At 42.6% G+C, this 17,599-nt stretch overlaps 2 protein-coding genes across 3 annotated transcripts in view; one reads left to right on the top strand and one right to left on the bottom strand.

Annotated features, from left to right (window-relative positions):
* Positions 1-3,606, bottom strand: part of cacna1db (calcium channel, voltage-dependent, L type, alpha 1D subunit, b) — a 36,731-nt gene extending 33,125 nt beyond the window's left edge. Inside the window, exons 1-4 of the mRNA XM_079467106.1 lie at positions 3,528-3,606; positions 2,948-3,139; positions 2,139-2,451; positions 1,442-1,547 (exon numbers count right to left, since the gene is read on the bottom strand). Of these exons, the coding sequence (XP_079323232.1) occupies positions 1,442-1,547; positions 2,139-2,451; positions 2,948-2,975 (447 nt within the window). The 5' untranslated portion in view covers positions 2,976-3,139; positions 3,528-3,606. The remainder of the gene's footprint in view (positions 1-1,441; positions 1,548-2,138; positions 2,452-2,947; positions 3,140-3,527) is intronic.
* An 8,728-nt stretch (positions 3,607-12,334) lies between these two features.
* On the top strand, positions 12,335-16,937 carry dcp1a (decapping mRNA 1A). 2 transcript variants are annotated; one of them, XM_079468304.1, is made up of 10 exons: positions 12,335-12,739; positions 13,500-13,540; positions 13,623-13,750; positions 14,036-14,102; positions 14,189-14,318; positions 14,808-14,876; positions 14,970-15,353; positions 15,443-15,484; positions 15,605-15,805; positions 15,877-16,937. In XM_079468304.1, the coding sequence occupies exons 1-10, from the start codon at positions 12,605-12,607 to the stop codon at positions 15,955-15,957; spliced, it is 1,278 nt and encodes a 425-aa protein (XP_079324430.1). In that variant the 5' UTR covers positions 12,335-12,604; the 3' UTR covers positions 15,958-16,937. The 2 variants fall into 2 exon arrangements, with proteins under 2 accessions (XP_079324430.1, XP_079324429.1); XM_079468303.1 differs by having other exon boundaries at positions 12,338-12,739; positions 14,189-14,363; positions 15,877-16,825.
* The last annotated feature ends 662 nt before the right edge of the window (positions 16,938-17,599 follow it).

Raw genomic sequence — 17,599 nt, 5'->3', positions numbered from 1 at the left:
ACAATACTGCTCTATAGGTACTCAAGATTAATATGAGATCGGAAGAAACTGCGCATTCAACCGGACCTCTAAAGTGATAGTTCACCCAAAAAACTCAATTCTGTCATCATGTCTCTTGTCATTTTGAGCCTTTATGACTTTCTTTCTTCTGCAGAACACAAAAGAAGACGTTTTGCAACCGGCCCATTGACTTGCATTGGTGCTGTTCGGTTACCAACTATCTGTAAAATATGTTCTTTGGTGTTCTGCAGAACAAGTTTAAAATGACAAGATGGTGCAAGAAGACAGTTGTTTTTGGTGAAATATCCCTTTAACCCACTGTTTGGATCACTGATTTATATATGTACTTTTTGGAGCTTTAAGGTTTCCAGCACTTCTCAATGTCCTGCTACACAATGAACATGTAAAGTGCAGAAATTTCATGAAAAAAGTTTTACAGGGGGTAGAAACAATCATTTTCTCAGCATAAATGTAATAGAATTTAACCCACAGAACATCTCCATCATACAGAAACAGATTGACCAGCATTGTCTTTCTTTATCATATAAAACTGTTCTGGGGATTTCAGCATTATCTTTCTGAAAGCTTCAAACACACACCAATGACAGACAGTCACCCTGTTTTATGGAGCGCTGCTGTAATACAGTTTGTGTGTCCAACAGTTAGAGATCATAATCATTTCCATGACAGACATAATGCGATTATAAAGAGGCATAATGATAAACAGACAGAGAAACAGCCCCATTAAAAGAGCCGTCACGTTGACTGTAGCTGACTCGCAACATCAGTATCAGCACCAACTCCAACAAAACACAACATACCTCATAAAACATTATTCATTATTACACAGCCAGCTTAATATCTACCAGTGTTTTGATCAATGACTGAAATGAGCTGGGTTTACTAAACTAACACTAAATGTTATGTGGTTCCCAGGTTAGTCTGGTTTCTATCAGGGTTTTTTCTCTTCACCTTATTGAGTTTCAGTGCCCTGCCAGTCACTTCCATCTTCCTCACTTGTGATACATAGTAAAGTGCTGAGGTTTCAGGATCATCAGTCCTGTGTCACTATGAGCGTGCTCACGTCAGATTTACAAACCGAGAAATCGACAATGCGAGAAGGTACAAATATAAGAACAACACTAATGTACTACAGACATGAAGATATTTCAGGCTGCTCTTTTCTGCAGTGTATATGGCAGCTACGGGATGCTGTAGTTTATCCTTCATTAAATGAATAAAAGACAGTATAAAACCTTTGTTTGCATTTTCCACTTTGTTCGTCATTTGAATTGTATCAAAGGAGTTTTACACGAAAAGCTCATGTAAATGCAGAGACAGTGTTTGGTTATCTACTGTAAACTCACTGTCATTCGGTCTAATGTCCATTAGCAGCAAGTCATCCTGAAGAAAGCCAAAGAGGCGATGTCACAGTACTCACCAAATCATGATTCGTTGAGTTGGAATCGTCTTCAGGAAAGGGAATGTAAATAGCTAAGGCCACACAATTGGCAAAAATGGACACCAGTATAAAGATATCAAAAGGTCTGGAGATGACGTGTTAAAGGAGAAATAACAGTGTGATTCATGTGTCTGCAGCAAACAGTTCAACAAAACACACTGACAATGATGCGCTGTGTGCCACCATTACAAAAGAGTGCTTAAAGCTAAGCAAAAGTCGAAAAGGTCTTTCAAATTAGCTGCTTTTTTTGCCATCGGATCTTAAATGAGTAAACTATGTTACAGTATGATGTCATTTCAAATGACAGCTGCTGTAAAGCTCGCACACATTACTCACATTACCATCCGTAAATTACCAACACGTTTCCTAAATCTGTCTTTTATAATCGTCTGAAAATAAAAGTAGCCCACATTCATGCCATCGGTTGATCCGAAGACTGAAATGCCACAAACCGACAGCAGTCGTCTTCCTTCATGTCGTGTAGGATCTTTACCCCTTCGAAGCCCTCACTGTGCCACCTGAACCCAACACCCCCTGTGCTTTGACCTACCAAACGCCACGCTCAGTTGATTCCGCGTACGAGACAACATTTGAACGTCCAACACATGACACACAGCAATCATTCAGATATTTGCCTGTTATCATAGAGCGTCTGTCACAGCTGATGTAAGGATACTTCCACTCCACCAGGTTAATGCACGCTCTGCGTACAGGGTTATTCAGGGTCAGGCAGAAAAGTGCTCTGGGTGGTCTGCTGTTGGTGGTGCTCCCCTGCTTCTTGCTTTTGGCGTACTGCTGCCGTTTCCTATGGGCCAGCGAGCCGGCCGGAGCCGACGGGATGCTGTTACTCTGGGATGTGCCCTGGGATTGTCTCGCCGCGTGAATCGCCGCTTGCCAGGACAGGGCAGCGGACTGAGCCGGAGACTGATGGCTCATGAGAGGGGCATCTCTACAGGTGGGTGCTCTGGTGCCGCTGGCATACTTTGGACCTGCAAGAAATATATACGATAGACAAAAGCTAAGCAGGTACGTAAAGATGTTCTGTCATTTTTCCTCCTCTCTATCCCCATCTCTGTTTGAAACGTACAATTGCAGGTTACTTTTTGTACTTTCAATAAGTAGTTATCGTCCATACCTAACCTTACCTTACATAACTTACCACTGTGAATCGGAGGAAAAGCAGCTTTCAGTATTGTGCTTTTTATGAACTTGCTCAAAAAACAAACATTATTTACACCCGAGAAAAGTTCAAGTGAGTTTTAATGGATGCACAGGTCACTTCTAAACAAAACAACACAACAAGTATGAGCATGACCATACTCAAGTTCATAAAGTGTGTTTGTGTTTTCTTTATAAAGAAGCAAAGCATGCGGCTAGTGCACAAGTGTTAACCACATCTGTGAAATGTCCATCTACACTCAACCTTTTTAATGCCCGGCAAAAGATCAACAGTTCAAATGAGATTCAGACATCAAATCGCTTTACCTTCATTGGGTTCTTCTGATTCCTTCATGTCCTCGTCCACATTGAATAGCTCCGTTTCGTGTGATGTTATGAAAACATCTCATCTGTCACGTTTAAAGTGCTGTGGAGGATGATGAGGAGGATGATGATGCTGACGGTTTACCATGAGCGCGTGTCCGCAACATCCGGGCGTCGAGGACGCGCTTCACTCCGCTACGGAGATTATTGTAGTGACAGTAAATCCACAGATCGCCATTAGAAAAGATCCAGAGCTCAAACATCCACAGGATCTCATCAGCGGTGTTATTCCACACACACAGCTGATCAACACCCCCCTCCCTCCCCTTCCTGCGTGTCCGTCAATCTGTTTTAAATAAAGGCTCTGTTCGCAGAATATTCAATTACCTTTACAGGGACATCTGACAGGCTTTTCATCAGCTTTGACATTGAGTATTATAACAAAACAAACACACACACACACTTTCTGTGCCATTGGACACTCTTCTGACATCTGTTGCTGGATTATATACAGTTGGTTAGATCAGAGGGTTAACAGACATGTTGAAAGGAGATGAAAGTACACTTGCGAGCAAAATCTTACCTCGGGTTCTCTGTATGGACGCCATTCATTTCTCTCAGCATAACCCTTATTCATTCATTGAGTGACACATGATGACAACAGAGCACATCTGAGAGAGAGAGAGAGAGAGAGAGCTGCTGGATTACCTGTCTAATCCCTTATAATAATCCTCTGACTCAAACCTGCTGTGCTGCTAAAGCAAAACACAACAATCTTCACTAACTCCTTCATTCGTTCACATAAACACTGTCCATCACATCTTAAATACATTCATAATTTAAAATCATTGACAGATACAATTTGACTGACAGGCAACGTACACTGTTAAACATTGCTGTAGTTTTGCAGGTAATTTACTGTAGATTGAATTCACACTAATTTTAGTACTGTTTTCAGTTTGAGTTAAACTTCACTTGAATCAAAAAGCAAAACACACCTTCACTTCAAAACGAGCAAGAAGAGACTACTGGCATTAGTTCAGCGACACTGCAAAAAATGACATTCTTCCTAATAATTGTGTCTTGTTTTCTGGTCAAATTATTTAAAACTTCTACAAAATCACATTCACATGACAAGAAAAGTGACCTAAGATATTCTGGTCTTGTTTTATGAAAGAAAATACAAGAACTAGGTCAGTTTGTTTCAAACGAAATTGTCAATTAAATCTACAGTAAGTTACTGGCCACCTGCTGTAAAACGTTTTAAAGTCATTTCAACAGTCAACTATTTGATATATAAGTGATTGGATCTCAGTTTTGTTCTGTACATTATTGCGCAATGTAGAATAAAGTACAGATTTGCCTTTTTAAATTTGTATCTAGTTTTGTTTGTGTTAGCAGTGATTTACCTTCAAAGTAATGTTTATTGTAGAGATGCACCGATATGTACATTTTGTCCGATAACTGATCGTTCTTTAGCATTGGAAACCGATAACCAATGTTTTGGCCAATATTCAGTATCTAAATATTAATGTCAAATAAAACAAACAAAACAAAAGGTAAAAAGTGGTTTGAAATTCATGTACCAAGCCTTCTTTACTCTATTTAAAAATTATTTAACTTTTAAACTTTTCTGGTATATTTATTATTTAATAAGCAAATTATAAATGTTCTTCCAGAGCAACCCAGAAAGGCATTCTTTATATCCACAAGTCTAAGCGGTCTCAAGACAGCAGTCGGATTCAAACATTATGCTTTTGTTTCTATAATTTACAAATATCTTCATACTGTACCTACATCAACAAAGTTTTGCTAATAACAGTAAGTGAATGATCATGACAGAAAGACAGTACTGTACTGGATTTTACATTTACGTGGTTTAACCAGAGGAAATTATTATAATTGATCAGCTATAATATATTTGCCTTATTCTATCATAACATTAAAATTCACCGTTCATCAGCCAATACCGGTATGGCCGATAATGTATCATGCATCCTTAGTTTGTAATGGATCATTGCATTGTTATGCTTGTAGTTCGTATGCAATGAAGCTAGTTTCTATTGTAAATTTAATTATCTGTTTTTTATGTTACCAACCGAGCAGGACCAAAACTTTGACTATGTGTAAATACTGTGGATACAGCGATCAAGTATAGTTACTTTTGTATGTTGTGTGAACAAACGCTGCTGTCTTCTTTTATTGTGTAAATTTAGCTATTTTAATGTTTGGGTTTACACAACAGCACATAACATTTGATAATACAATGGGGGTTGCAGAGGCAGTCAAGTTGCTCTCCAGTGTTTATTGACCGCTCTAATATGGTGGATGAGCTTTGTACAACGGCCCATAAAAACAGCTGCTATCGAGGCATCTACAGTATGTATACATTATAATTATATACAATCGCATCACTGATTTGCTATGACTGCAGCAAAATTGAAAAAAAGAATTGGCATTAAACTCTAAATATAGCTTTCACCAAAATAGACATTTATATATAGAAAACACATTATCCCTCACAGTTGTTTCAGACAGACATAATATTGGATTGACAGTTGGACGTTTGATATCCATGAATTTAGGGATCTTCTCCAAAGTTACATACATTATGATACGTGTGACATTTCTAACTCCAATTTAAAGGGAATGACTCCCTCCTTGATCTCCAGCCCTGTTACAACACACCTGTATTAGATTTCTGATGTTTATAACAATAATCCATCAAATCATATGTAAATATTGCTATGTGTTTCACTACTGTGTGGGTTCATAAATAAAATATACCATTATTTAAAGCCCAACAGCATTTTTGAATGATTTCAATCTCAAAACCAGTGCACGCAAAAATCTGACTGGATTTTTACATGATGTGGGGGTGAAAATCTATGACCGGTGATGTGTTAACACCAAACGGCAACTATAGTGTTACTCGCTCTTTATTATTCGTGGAAAAACATCACGCTACGGTGAGTGTCTTCACACGTCCGGACCCATCAAACAGTGGGTGTCAATGAGCTCAGAAAATGACATGGAGGGTCCACCAGGTTGAAACTGACTTTAGCTGGGGACTGTTGGTAGTGTCCTCTTGACCTTCAATAAAGAAAGTGTCTCACCCTATTTAGACTGAGCAAATTTAAATGTAAGACAAAATATGAAAAGTGCAGATGCATTGAATCTCCATCTGTTTTCATCACACATAACAAAGGTTCCCTTTCGAGAGCGGTCACTTCGACATGGCGGAGACCGCATATGAAACTCCTCCTCTTTTTCACTTTTCCTGAAGTCCTATAGGATAACGCCAGTAAAAAACTGGCCAATTGTCGCAAGACATGCACAGTATGCAAATACTGACGAGTCTAGACAGTATAATTACAGTGCATGTGACGACAATCCTCAGAATCTTCTTTTTCACGCTGCCATCGTTGAAGACGCAACTAGAACTTCTTTCACCGCATCCGATGGCTTCATTCTTGTCGTCTTTGCGCGGGCACCATTGGCCCGCAGGATACTCACGAGCACTGCATTGCCTGCCTGGGCCTCGCTCACGCGGAGGATGCATTCTGCGAGTCTGATTGCGCGCACTGTGCGGACCTGCCAGCTCGTGTCTTAAGGACTCGTAGGAACATTGCTCGTGGACTCATAGGGTCGAGGCTCACCGCCGCCAACGAGCCGCTGGTGAGTCCACCCACCCCGCGAGGTGGCGGCGACGACCCGGCTCCGGGCCCCCGTCCTCTGCCGTCACCTCTTTCCCCAGTCCTCTATGTGGACGAGAGCCTTCGTCCCCCGCCTTCCATCGCAGACGCCGTTTCCTCCGGCGGCGAGGAGGATGATGACTCCATGTCCGTCTCGGACGAGGACTGGGCACGATCGGAGCGGGATCGTTCCGATCCAGAGAGCCCCCCAGACCTCCACGAGGAGTTCGTAAGGGTTCTCGAGAAGGCCGTAAGCGAGCTCGACATTGCCTGGGATCCACCTGAAGAGCCGGCAAAAAGTAGGCTCGACTCCTGGTACTTTAAGGCGAGCCGCCGCCGGACCACGTCAAAGAGGAGTGCGCCGTTTTTCCCAGACGTTCGGGGGTTGCCGGACGCTCCCGTGGACGAGAGACCGCTGGATTCTCACGCGCGAGCTATTTTCCCGCCAGTGCATTTAGCCTCGCTGGGCCAGCGCGCTCCCCTAAACGGTCCGCTTTCTGGACGCGTGGAAAGCCATTCCAGGCATCTCTCTTTGGCTACTAAACGTGATAGAACACGGGTACGCCCTGCAGTTCAGGCGCAGACCTCCCCGCTTCAGCGGTGTGGTCCCGTCGCTTACGTCAGCGCAAAACGCGCCTGTGTTGAGGCAGGAAATCTGCAGCCTGCTCGCGAAAGGAGCGATCGAGCGTGTCCCTCCGAACGAGCGGGAAAGCGGGTTTTTACAGCCGGTATTTTGTAGTGCCCAAGAGATGGTGGTCTGCGTCCGATTCTGGACTTGAGACGCGTCAACCGAGCGCTTCACAAGCGAGCGTTCAGAATGACAACTCTAAAACAGATCATGGCACAAGTGCGCATTCGAGGATTAAGCGTACCAATTTGCTGTCCTCCCATTCGGGCTGGCATTAGCTCCGCGCACATTCTCGAAGTGCATGGACGCGGCGCTTTCCCCTCTCAGAGCGAGCAGAATGCGCATTCTCAATTATCTGGACGATTGGCTGATTTTAGCTCACTCTCGGAAGGCGCTAATCGGTCACACGCAGATGCTGCTTTATCACTTGATATCCCTGGGGCTGCGCGTGAACATGCAGAAGAGCAAACTCACGCCGAGTCAGTCTATAACGTATCTGGGGGTATGTTTCGACTCAGTGGAGATGCGCGCTCGCCTCTCCCCAGAGCGGACGGAGTCCATCTCTTCAGCTCTACATTTGCTCAGGCCGGGCCGGTCTGTTCCCCTGAGGGAGTTCCAGAGGCTTTTGGGTCTCATGGCGTCGGCGGTCTGCCACCTAGGTCTTCTGCACATGCGACCACTACAGTTCTGGCAGAAGGCTCGGGTTCCATGGAGAACATGGTCCTCGGGTCGGGCGCGAGTCCCGGTTACACTCAGCTGCCTCAGCGCCCTGAGTCCGTGGCGCGACCCGAGCATGTTCTGTCGGGGAGTTCCCCTGGGGCTGGTGACGAGACGCACAGTCGTTACGACGGATGCATCGTCCTCGGGATGGGGTGCGCTGTGCGAGGGCATGCCGGCATCCGGCCTTTGGTCACAGTCTCTGAGGAAATGGCACATAAATCGCTTGGAGCTGAAGGCGGTGTGTCTAGCTCTTCATACTTTCCAGTCGAGGCTGGAGTAGAAACATGTTCTGATTCGCACCGACAACATGTCTGTGGTTTCGTACATAAATCGCCAGGGAGGGATCCGTTCCGGAGCTCTTTTCAAACAGGCGGCGGGTCTCCTACTGTGGGCAGATCGGCATATACTCTCTATCAGAGCAGCGCATATCCCCGGTCATCTGAACCGTGGAGCGGATATGCTTTCGAGGGAGGGTCTTCCGCACGGGGAATGGAGGCTTCATCCTGACACAGTCCTGTTAATTTGGGAACGCTTCGGGAAGGCGGAAGTGGATCTATTCGCGACAAGCGAGAACGCACACTGCCCGTTGTATTTCTCGCTGATCCACTCCCCCATGGGGAGCGACGCGCTGACGGTGCCTTGGCCGGTCGTTCGGCTTTACGCGTTTCCTCCGGTGAAGATTTTACCACTAGTGCTGTGCAAAATCAGAGAGGAGTCGGCGTCGGTGATTCTTGTCGCTCCGTTTTGGCCGGTAAGGGTCTTGCGGGCTTACATAGATCGCACATCCGGGTTTCGGCAGTCGGAGCAGCTCTTTATTCGTTTTGGTGGGGGTACTAAAGGCCGGGCTGTCTCAAAACAGAGGCTCTCTCACTGGGTAGTGGACGCTATTACCTTGGCGTACGAAAGCCAGGGTCAGAACTGCCCCTTCGGTATCAGAGCTCATTCGACTAGGGCTATCGCCTCTTCGTGGGCCTGGTCTAAGGGCACATCTATTCAGGACATATGCTGTGTAGCTGGCTGGTCTTCTCAGAATACTTTCGCCAGGTTCTACAGATTGGATGTGTCCTCGTTGGCTTCTCAAGTCCTCTCGGTGAGTGCTGATTAAGCTTTATCTTCTACCTTGTAATGTATTGTGCTACACAGTTGTTGCCGCATTGCTGTTTACACTGTGCTTGGTGTACTTATGTTCGCTATTATATCGCCCGGGTTTCCGTGCTGGTTCTACTGCTGTGGTGTCTGCCCTGTTCAGCGCAGCCCGCTGCATTCGTTGGGTTTGGATATGCAAATTTGACAAAAGACCAATCTAGCAGTTCATTGGCGTACTCAGTGATCTAGCAGTTCATTGGCCGGTTTCAGCCAATCAACGGTTAACGCTTGGGGCGACCTCGCGAATGGTTGATTTGTCTGCTCCGCATACTGTGTGCGTGTTATCCCAGTTATCGGGCTGTTTTTGCTGGCTCTCACGGCGGGATTGTACTACCGTTCCATATGCGGTCTCCGCAATGTCGAAGTGACCGCTCTCGAAAGGGAACGGCTCCGGTTACTTTCGTAACCTTGGTTCCCTGAGAAGCGGGAACGAGACATTGCGTAGATCGCCGTGTTCGCCGCTTATCACCGGTCGGGCGTTCTATCGTAGATTCTGAGGATTGCCGTCACATGCACTGTAATTATACTGTCTAGACTCGTCAGTATTTGCATACTGTGCATGTCTTGCGACAATTGGCCAGTTTTTTACTGGCGTTATCCTAAAGGACTTCAGGAAAAGTGAAAAAGAGGAGGAGTTTCATATGCGGTCTCCGCAATGTCTCGTTCCCGCTTCTCAGGGAACCGAGGTTATGAGACGTTTTAAGACATCCAATCAATTCGCAGAGAAAAACGCAATCCACGCCCAATTTTCTCATTTGACATTCCTTTTCACTCGAAAATGCGTCAGAATACGGAAGAAAAAACGATCGCAACTTCCGGTTCACGGGGACTTTAAGTAATTGCATTTTTTGTGTACGAGCCTGTTCAATATGATCAAAGCAATATTTTCGTAGTTGATGGTTTATTGTATTACAGTTTTTCTCAATTGTTTACACACAAATATTGGTACTTGAGACACAATGACCACAACATGTATATCAGCCAGATAGGATAGTCAGATTTTCTGATCATGTTTATTGTAATGATAGATCATCAATAGATTTATGGCTTTTTAGGTCAATTGAGAACATATGATACAGATCGACGTTTTGAATTAGAGATGCACTGAATCTTTTCCAAATTAAATTCCAAGCTAACTAGACTTTATAATGAAACAATAATTTCTCTAGTGAGGACCAGGAAAATGGTCCTCACAATGTCTATATTTGAATTATTCTATAGTAGTCGGTAAACATTTGGTCCTTACTCACTCGCACTCTCTCACTTGCTCTTTTGTATTCTTTCTTTTTTAGCCTGGAATAAACATGGTGGAGTACCTCCATGAGGCCAAGGCATGTAAACCATACCCCCACATCCTGACACTTGGCATTGATCATGGTGCATTTCAGGTCTTTGTGATAATAGCTGGACAGGCCCTGGAACAAGTAGCACTGCTTCAGGACATTGATGTCTGCTTCAAGGCATTCTTTGTCTGTGACATTTAAATACCCGAAGCAGTGTGAACATGTCTGGCAATTCATACAGACGATGATATATGAAATCCCAGGAGGGGAGTCTAAATTAGTCAAGTTTATTCAAAGTAGAATACTTGCAAGTAGAGCTAATGGCTCTCAATAGGAACTTAGACATTGAATTTCGTGAATTTGTTCAAGAGAGTTGACTGTTGGCATGTTGAATGTTAAGCCAGTTCATTCATAATTATTGTTTTGATAAGAATGTTTTCTACCTAAGTGATATTAATGCTATTGTTGATATTAATTAATGTAATATAATAAATGTTTTCTAAGATTCCATTGTTGTTTTGTTTTTGTATTTTTTTATTGCATAATATATGCATAAATAAAGCATGTATTCTGCTCTAGGTTTGTAGTTTAACAGTTTTATAGCTATGGGTAGTCTATTGCAATTTATTTTCTTAAATTGTATTGTAATGTGTTAGAATTATCTGGCATATGGGTTAATTTGACCCAGCATTTAGGTACACTATATAACAAATATGTAGTTGAATCAACCCAGCATTGTAGTTAATTTGACCCAGCATTTGGGTAGAATATTTAACTCATCTGTTGGGTTAAAAATAACCAACCCATCTTGCTGGGTCAAATTAACTACTGTTGGTCTGGTGCAATAGTGACCCAGCGGTTTGGTTATAAAATAACCCATGTTGGGTTATTTTTAACCCATCATTTTTTAGTGTGCATGCACCAACCCCCTGAACCAATTCTGCTAAACTACAAGCACAATTCCTGCTTTACACTCACATTGCAGTTCTAAAAGGCACTTTTTTTCCAAAACACTACACACAATTCTCTGCATTTGGCACAATTTTCGGGCAGAAAAATCTCTTGTTTTCACAAGGAACACACTGCCATTCAAATATGCACACTGACTCCTCACATGTGTAAACACCTGTCACAAACGCCTATACCCCTTCTCCAAGCTATAGAAGACACATGTGGAGATATAGCAGCTGATGCTTTTCATGACTGGACTGAAAAACATTGCTTGTGATGTGGATGAGGTGCTGTGGTCAGACCCAAGAGAAGATGCAGCATAGTTTTTTTTACTGTAACTGTATACAGTCAATTCTTCTGTTGTTTTGTATGTACACCACTGTATGTGCAACTTTGCGTTGGTTGGGATGTACACTGTACATTGTTTTTGTTGGAAAAATAAAATATATTTGTTATTGTGTATTTGTGTGTTCTGACTATAAAAAATATTTTATTTATTTTACAACACACTTATATATGTACTGTCTGTAGTAAGTGTAACACTGAATCATATAAAGAGCAAAGTCATTATGATGAACGGAGAAGTGTTTTCCATTCATTATAGTGTTTTCTATAGAGCACATCAGTGTTCAACTGGTTCTTATAAATGTTTATTCATATGATGGTTTGTGTGTGTCATTTGAAAACAAAATACCATTTTGAGAAGAAAGAACATTGTTTTGAATGTAAAGTTTAATTTTGCAGGAGAATTGAGGGGTTTTGCCCATTGTGTTTGTGTTTTTTGATTTGTGTGTAGAGTTCTGAGAATATGAGGCATGCTTTCAGAAAATGTGTGTAAACAATTGAGAAAAACTGTAAATGTCATAAATCTAAAAGGTGTGCATTATAGCTGACACTTATATGAGCATCTGGTTTTTCCTTTCTTAGAAACGTGTAGCTACATATGAATGTGTGTAACTTTGGAGACGGTCCCTAAATTCACGACGACTTTTGTCCATCACACTGAGACGCATCTCTCTCCGTCCGTCCATCCATCCATCCGTCCGTCCATCCATCCATCCGTCCATCCGTCCATCCGTCCGTCCATCCGTCCATCCATCCATCCATCACGAGTGCGGTACGGTCCTCGACTTCATTGTCTCGGGACCCTTAGGCACTTGAGGGAGGGGGCTCTCGCGCGTACATAGGAGAGGCAGCAAAGCGGAAGTGTCCGTCCTGTAATGTGTTCCGTGTAAAGATGGAGTGTGTGAATAAAGCGGGTCAGATGATGAGTCTCGCGGCTCTGCAGCAGTATGACCCCTATATAACGACACTGCTGGATGTTACCGGACAGGTCGCGCTTTACACCTTCAACTCGAAAGCGAATGAATGGGTGAGATTTCAACGCTTTCCTAAATGATCTACGCACGCGCCAGTTAGCCTGCAGTTGCTAATAGCAACGCCACCAGCTCAATAATGTCATGACGTCTTATATCGATTACAAACAAACACGTAAGAATTAAAAACAGAAAGTGGATCATTCACGATGCGTATCAGCAGTCGGTGACTCCGTCAATAAAGCACACATTATGCGCATTTATCTCCGGGTTAAACGAGGCAAAGCAGAGTGCGCTTCTAATAATAATAATAAACCACATGAAAGTTACGCAACGTTACAATCAGAATAATCCCATAATATGCGAAGCGATCGGTCTCCGTACGGCAGCAGATCACAGTCATGCGCATATATGACACAGTAGCTTTGTTTGTATTTACAAAAACTATTTAGTCGAACACACGTGACTTAGTCATGCTAATGATAACACACACGTCATAATATAAGTGACCTGCCCGGAGAGAACAACACTGTTTATGAGTCCTGTCAGCATCTGTTACTTTAACTTCAGAATCAAAAGTGAGTGTTATGAATTTGAATAGTTAAAATCCTATAATGTAGTGTCATATGCACATCAGCTTGATTTGTACTGTAAGAGACCGCATTGACATGTTTATTACATAGACAACACTTCCAAAGGGTGCATAGAAACTTTTCATTTCATCAAATCAACTATGATGGAAATGCACAATTCTTAGATGCGTCTCGTATAACATCATGGCGGAGAGTTTCAATAAATATTTCTCTGTGTTAACAGGAGAAGACCGAGATTGAAGGCACGCTGTTTGTTTATGCCAGGTAAGAGTCGTCCCGTTGGGATCACAGGTATATTCGACCGTAGATGTATGAAATGCTGATGGTGACGTGTGTCTGTCGGCAGGTCGGCCTCCCCCCATCATGGCTTTACAATCATGAATCGGCTAAGTGCTGAAAATTTAGTTGAGCCCATCAATAAAGACCTGGAATTTCAGCTCCAGGACCCGTTTCTACTGTACCGCAATGGCAACTGTAAGTTTATGTGCCGACTGTAAAGAATGTGTGGCTAGCAAGCCATAGAAATACTTTTATTCTGAGAGAGAGGACATGTCTCAAAGAGCAACGCAAACGTGCCATCGGTAAATGAACACGAGCCTCTGCTGTTTCAGTACTGTCGTAGTTATATGTTGTTAAAGTACTGTAGTTTCTCTTTCATCTCTTTTTGATGGAACTATATACAAATACATCGAAAATAAACATACCCACATCTCACGTTCACTTCATTGCATTACGTGATGTTCTCTTTCTCTCTGTCAGTGGGTATTTACAGTATCTGGTTCTATGATAAGACAGACTGTCAGCGGATTGCCCAGCTCATGCTGCAGTGAGTAACACACACACCAATGAAAGCACTGAGTGTGTCTGTGTAACATGTGAATACGTGTTGAGGTTTTCAGTGGGTGTGTGCAGGATCGTGAAGAAGGAGGCGCTGCGAGCGCAGCAGCAGGTGTCTCTGGACAACAGGACGAACGGTTGCGTTCAGAGCAGACCTACAGATATACTGGAGCTGCTGAGCAAAGCCAAAGAAGAATATCAGAGGGTATCGCATCAAAGACACGCAACATCAATAAATCATCCTTTCATTGTAACTATGAAGACATGCGTGTTGAGAATATTGTAATGATTCGCATTTGTTGTGAACCCCCCCCCCCCCATTACTATTAAGCAATTTGCATGCGCATACAAAGTTCATGCAAAGACGAAAACTTGCGCATCAATCTCGTCTTCCACGCAAATTCAAAATATTTGTCAGCTCGTGTCACTGACGTGAACCTTTCTGCGAGTAATGGAGAACGAGGAACACGACTGAATGCATTCGGTGTAAACGCAGCATAACAAATTCACTGACGTCAGTAAACACTTTTGCCATTAAATCTGTCATGAGTAGCATCATACAATGCTGCAGTGATGGATTTGGATATTTGTTTTTGTTTTGAGACGGATAAATGTTTGCTCGCGTGTTCTCAATGTCGTTTCAGTGGCAGGTTTGCTTTATACATCACTGTTTTTTGCGATTGTGTGTTTATAGAGTCAGTGGATGGAAAGAGATGATGCTCCGAGTCAGAAGAGAGAGGAGGTCACAGAGCGACAGGAGATGGTAGACCTCACATGCATCACTTTCATGTCTCACTTTATAATATAACCCCAAATAGTTTCCTAAACAAGCTTCTTTCCTCCGTGTTCTCCACAGTGTGGTCACTCAGTAGTGAAGCAGATCACAGTGGAGGAACTTTTTGGAAGCTCTTTGCCGAAAGAAACGTCCTCTAATCCCACCCTGTCAGAAAGCACCCGCGCTCTGACGTTCACCCCTCGCCTCTCTGCTGACCCGGGAGGCACAGCGGTGGTCTCTCTGCTCCAGGGGGCCAGCACCAGGGACACTCAACACCCCAAAACAACCGCACTGAACGCAGAGGGGTCCTGCGGTCCGGTCCTGCGTCCGCTCCCTCCGGTGCTGGTGAATCCGCTCACGGATCGGGACGAGATGCCCAGCTCGTTAGTCAGCCCTCAGTCTTTCATTGACTTAGGCTGCAAACTTCCACCGTCCTTCACAGGAAAGAGTGCAGCTCCTGTGCAGGTGAGAGCTGTTCTTTCTCTGTCTGGCCCTCTCAATATCAGATAAATATCGACTCGTGTCATTTGATTTATTCTTCTCTTCTGAAACAGAGTAAAGAGCTGAACACCCAAAATCTGGTGAAACCCATTCCTGTAAGTATCACACCCTCAGTGCATCTTCACAACACTGACGTCGAGTGTCATGTCAGAATCGGTTTGCACCTGGGGACGGAAGTACATTTTAAAAAGTGTTGTTCTTGTGATCACATGAAGGCGGTGCCAGTTGTCCAGGGGGAGGAGTCTTCGCTGCTGATGTCCCCCAGTGTGTTCCAGCACTCTGTCGCCAAGGCAACCGACCCACCCAGAATCTCACCGTCCTCCCCGTCGCCCACCCCCCCCTTGACGACGGCAGATTTCCCCTCAGTACTGTGCAGTCGCGCTCAGCTGCAGGAGACGCTCGTACATCTGATCAAGGTACAGTGCACAGTGTGGAGAGAGACGCCATCACATTGTGTTCACCTGTTTTAACCTCTCTTCATTTTCAGAACGACGCTCGTTTCCTCTCTGCAATCCACGAGGCTTTCATCCAAACCCTGACTAAAGGTGTCAACAACGTCAAGTTATAGCCGCCTGTGAACTTTCATCTCCTATGCTTGACCCTTCGTGCTCTCTATGAACATCAGCTTCGCGAACAAATATTTTGTGCATTACAAAACCACTGTCTTCATGGAGAATTGCTTCTCATGTTCGACCTCTGGATTAATATCTATGATATGATATCCCAGTCTAAACATTTGTTGTGTTTTTCTTCAGATTATTTTTTTTCTTACAAACATAGCTCTTTTTTTGACATAAGATGAATTGGTGAAGAACAGTTATTTACACTTTATTAGTACTGGTGTGTACAGTCATGCTTGTTGTGAGCAAAATTAAATGTCAAGTGCTTTATTTAAAGAGACCAATGTAAAGAAATAACAGTAAATGTGATTACCATATAAGCTACAGTAGGTGCCCATTATGAATTCTAACAGAATTCTGGTCAACTGTGTAAATAACAGTCATTTCAAATATCTTGTGCGACAGTATGGTTTGTCAAACACTTTATTTCAATGCTACAACTGAATATAAAATCTTTTTTTTATGCTGCAATACACCACGCTTACGTACTTACTTTGTGTGTACTGAAAAAAAGAAAAGAACAAACATGCAAAACTAATTCAACAATATCTTAAATCAAGTGGAAGAATTTAAGGCTCATCATAGTTAGCATACGTGGGTTTCAATGCTGCAGTCATATCTTTGCCCGTGTTCGCATACTGTTTTGTTTGCTCTGTATAATTTTTCTGTCCTAAAAGTGTTTTACTGTCAGTACTGTCAGACCTGGTAGAATGGTCCCAAAAGCACCGTTACGCTATAATTAGGTCATTTCTGCCAATTAAATCCTTCTCATAGTTTTTGCACATGGTGAGGGCAAACTGATTTGTAAATAGGTGTAAAAAATACTTGAATAGAAAACAAAAAATGATTTCTTGTGATTGCCCATGATTGCTGTTTGCAGCTTTATTTTCATTTTGTATTTCATGCAATAAGAACACGTGATTCTATGATCGGACAATGTACAAATATAGAAATTAAATCTGAAAGAGAATTCAGATTTAATTATACAAACGTATGGCAAGAAATAAAATCTACATTTCCAATCATAAACAGCCATTATGAGGCAGTTCAGGGCCTTTTCCACAATATCACATTTAAATTTCCACTACTGAAAGAGAAGGATAACAAATAAAACTGTAGGTTGTATAAAAAATATTTATTTGTATTCATCTTGTCAAGATGCTTTTAACATTTAGCCGTCAACACAAAAGGAACACGTGTTGCAGAAATAAATGTCTGTTAATAATTTGTTCTTTTTATTCAAAATATAAATGTAAAATGTCTACACAGCAGGAGAAGTGTAGCTGAGAAAAAATAGACATCTGTCATTTAAAATTAGAAACAAAAGAACCAAACCGTTGGCTAACCATTGCCAAATTAAATCACCTTTTAACCTAACAATTTAACAAAACAATTCCCGCCGTCGGCTTCAACGTCTCTCCTACAAAAGAAAATAAGCCTATAAAAATACAGCAACAATAACTGATAATAAATTAAATGACATTTAAAAATTGTAAGTCTTTAAAGAAATTAACGAAAACCGTTTACTTACTTGCAAAATCATATTTTTCTAAATTATTTAAAATATCCATGCAGGAAAATAATGTCACT

Source organism: Barbatula barbatula (genome assembly GCF_947034865.1).
Source record: "Barbatula barbatula genome assembly, chromosome: 11".
Taxonomy (NCBI): domain Eukaryota; kingdom Metazoa; phylum Chordata; class Actinopteri; order Cypriniformes; family Nemacheilidae; genus Barbatula; species Barbatula barbatula.
Note: the sequence above shows the minus strand (reverse complement) of the source record. Positions and strands in the feature narration are given on the sequence as shown.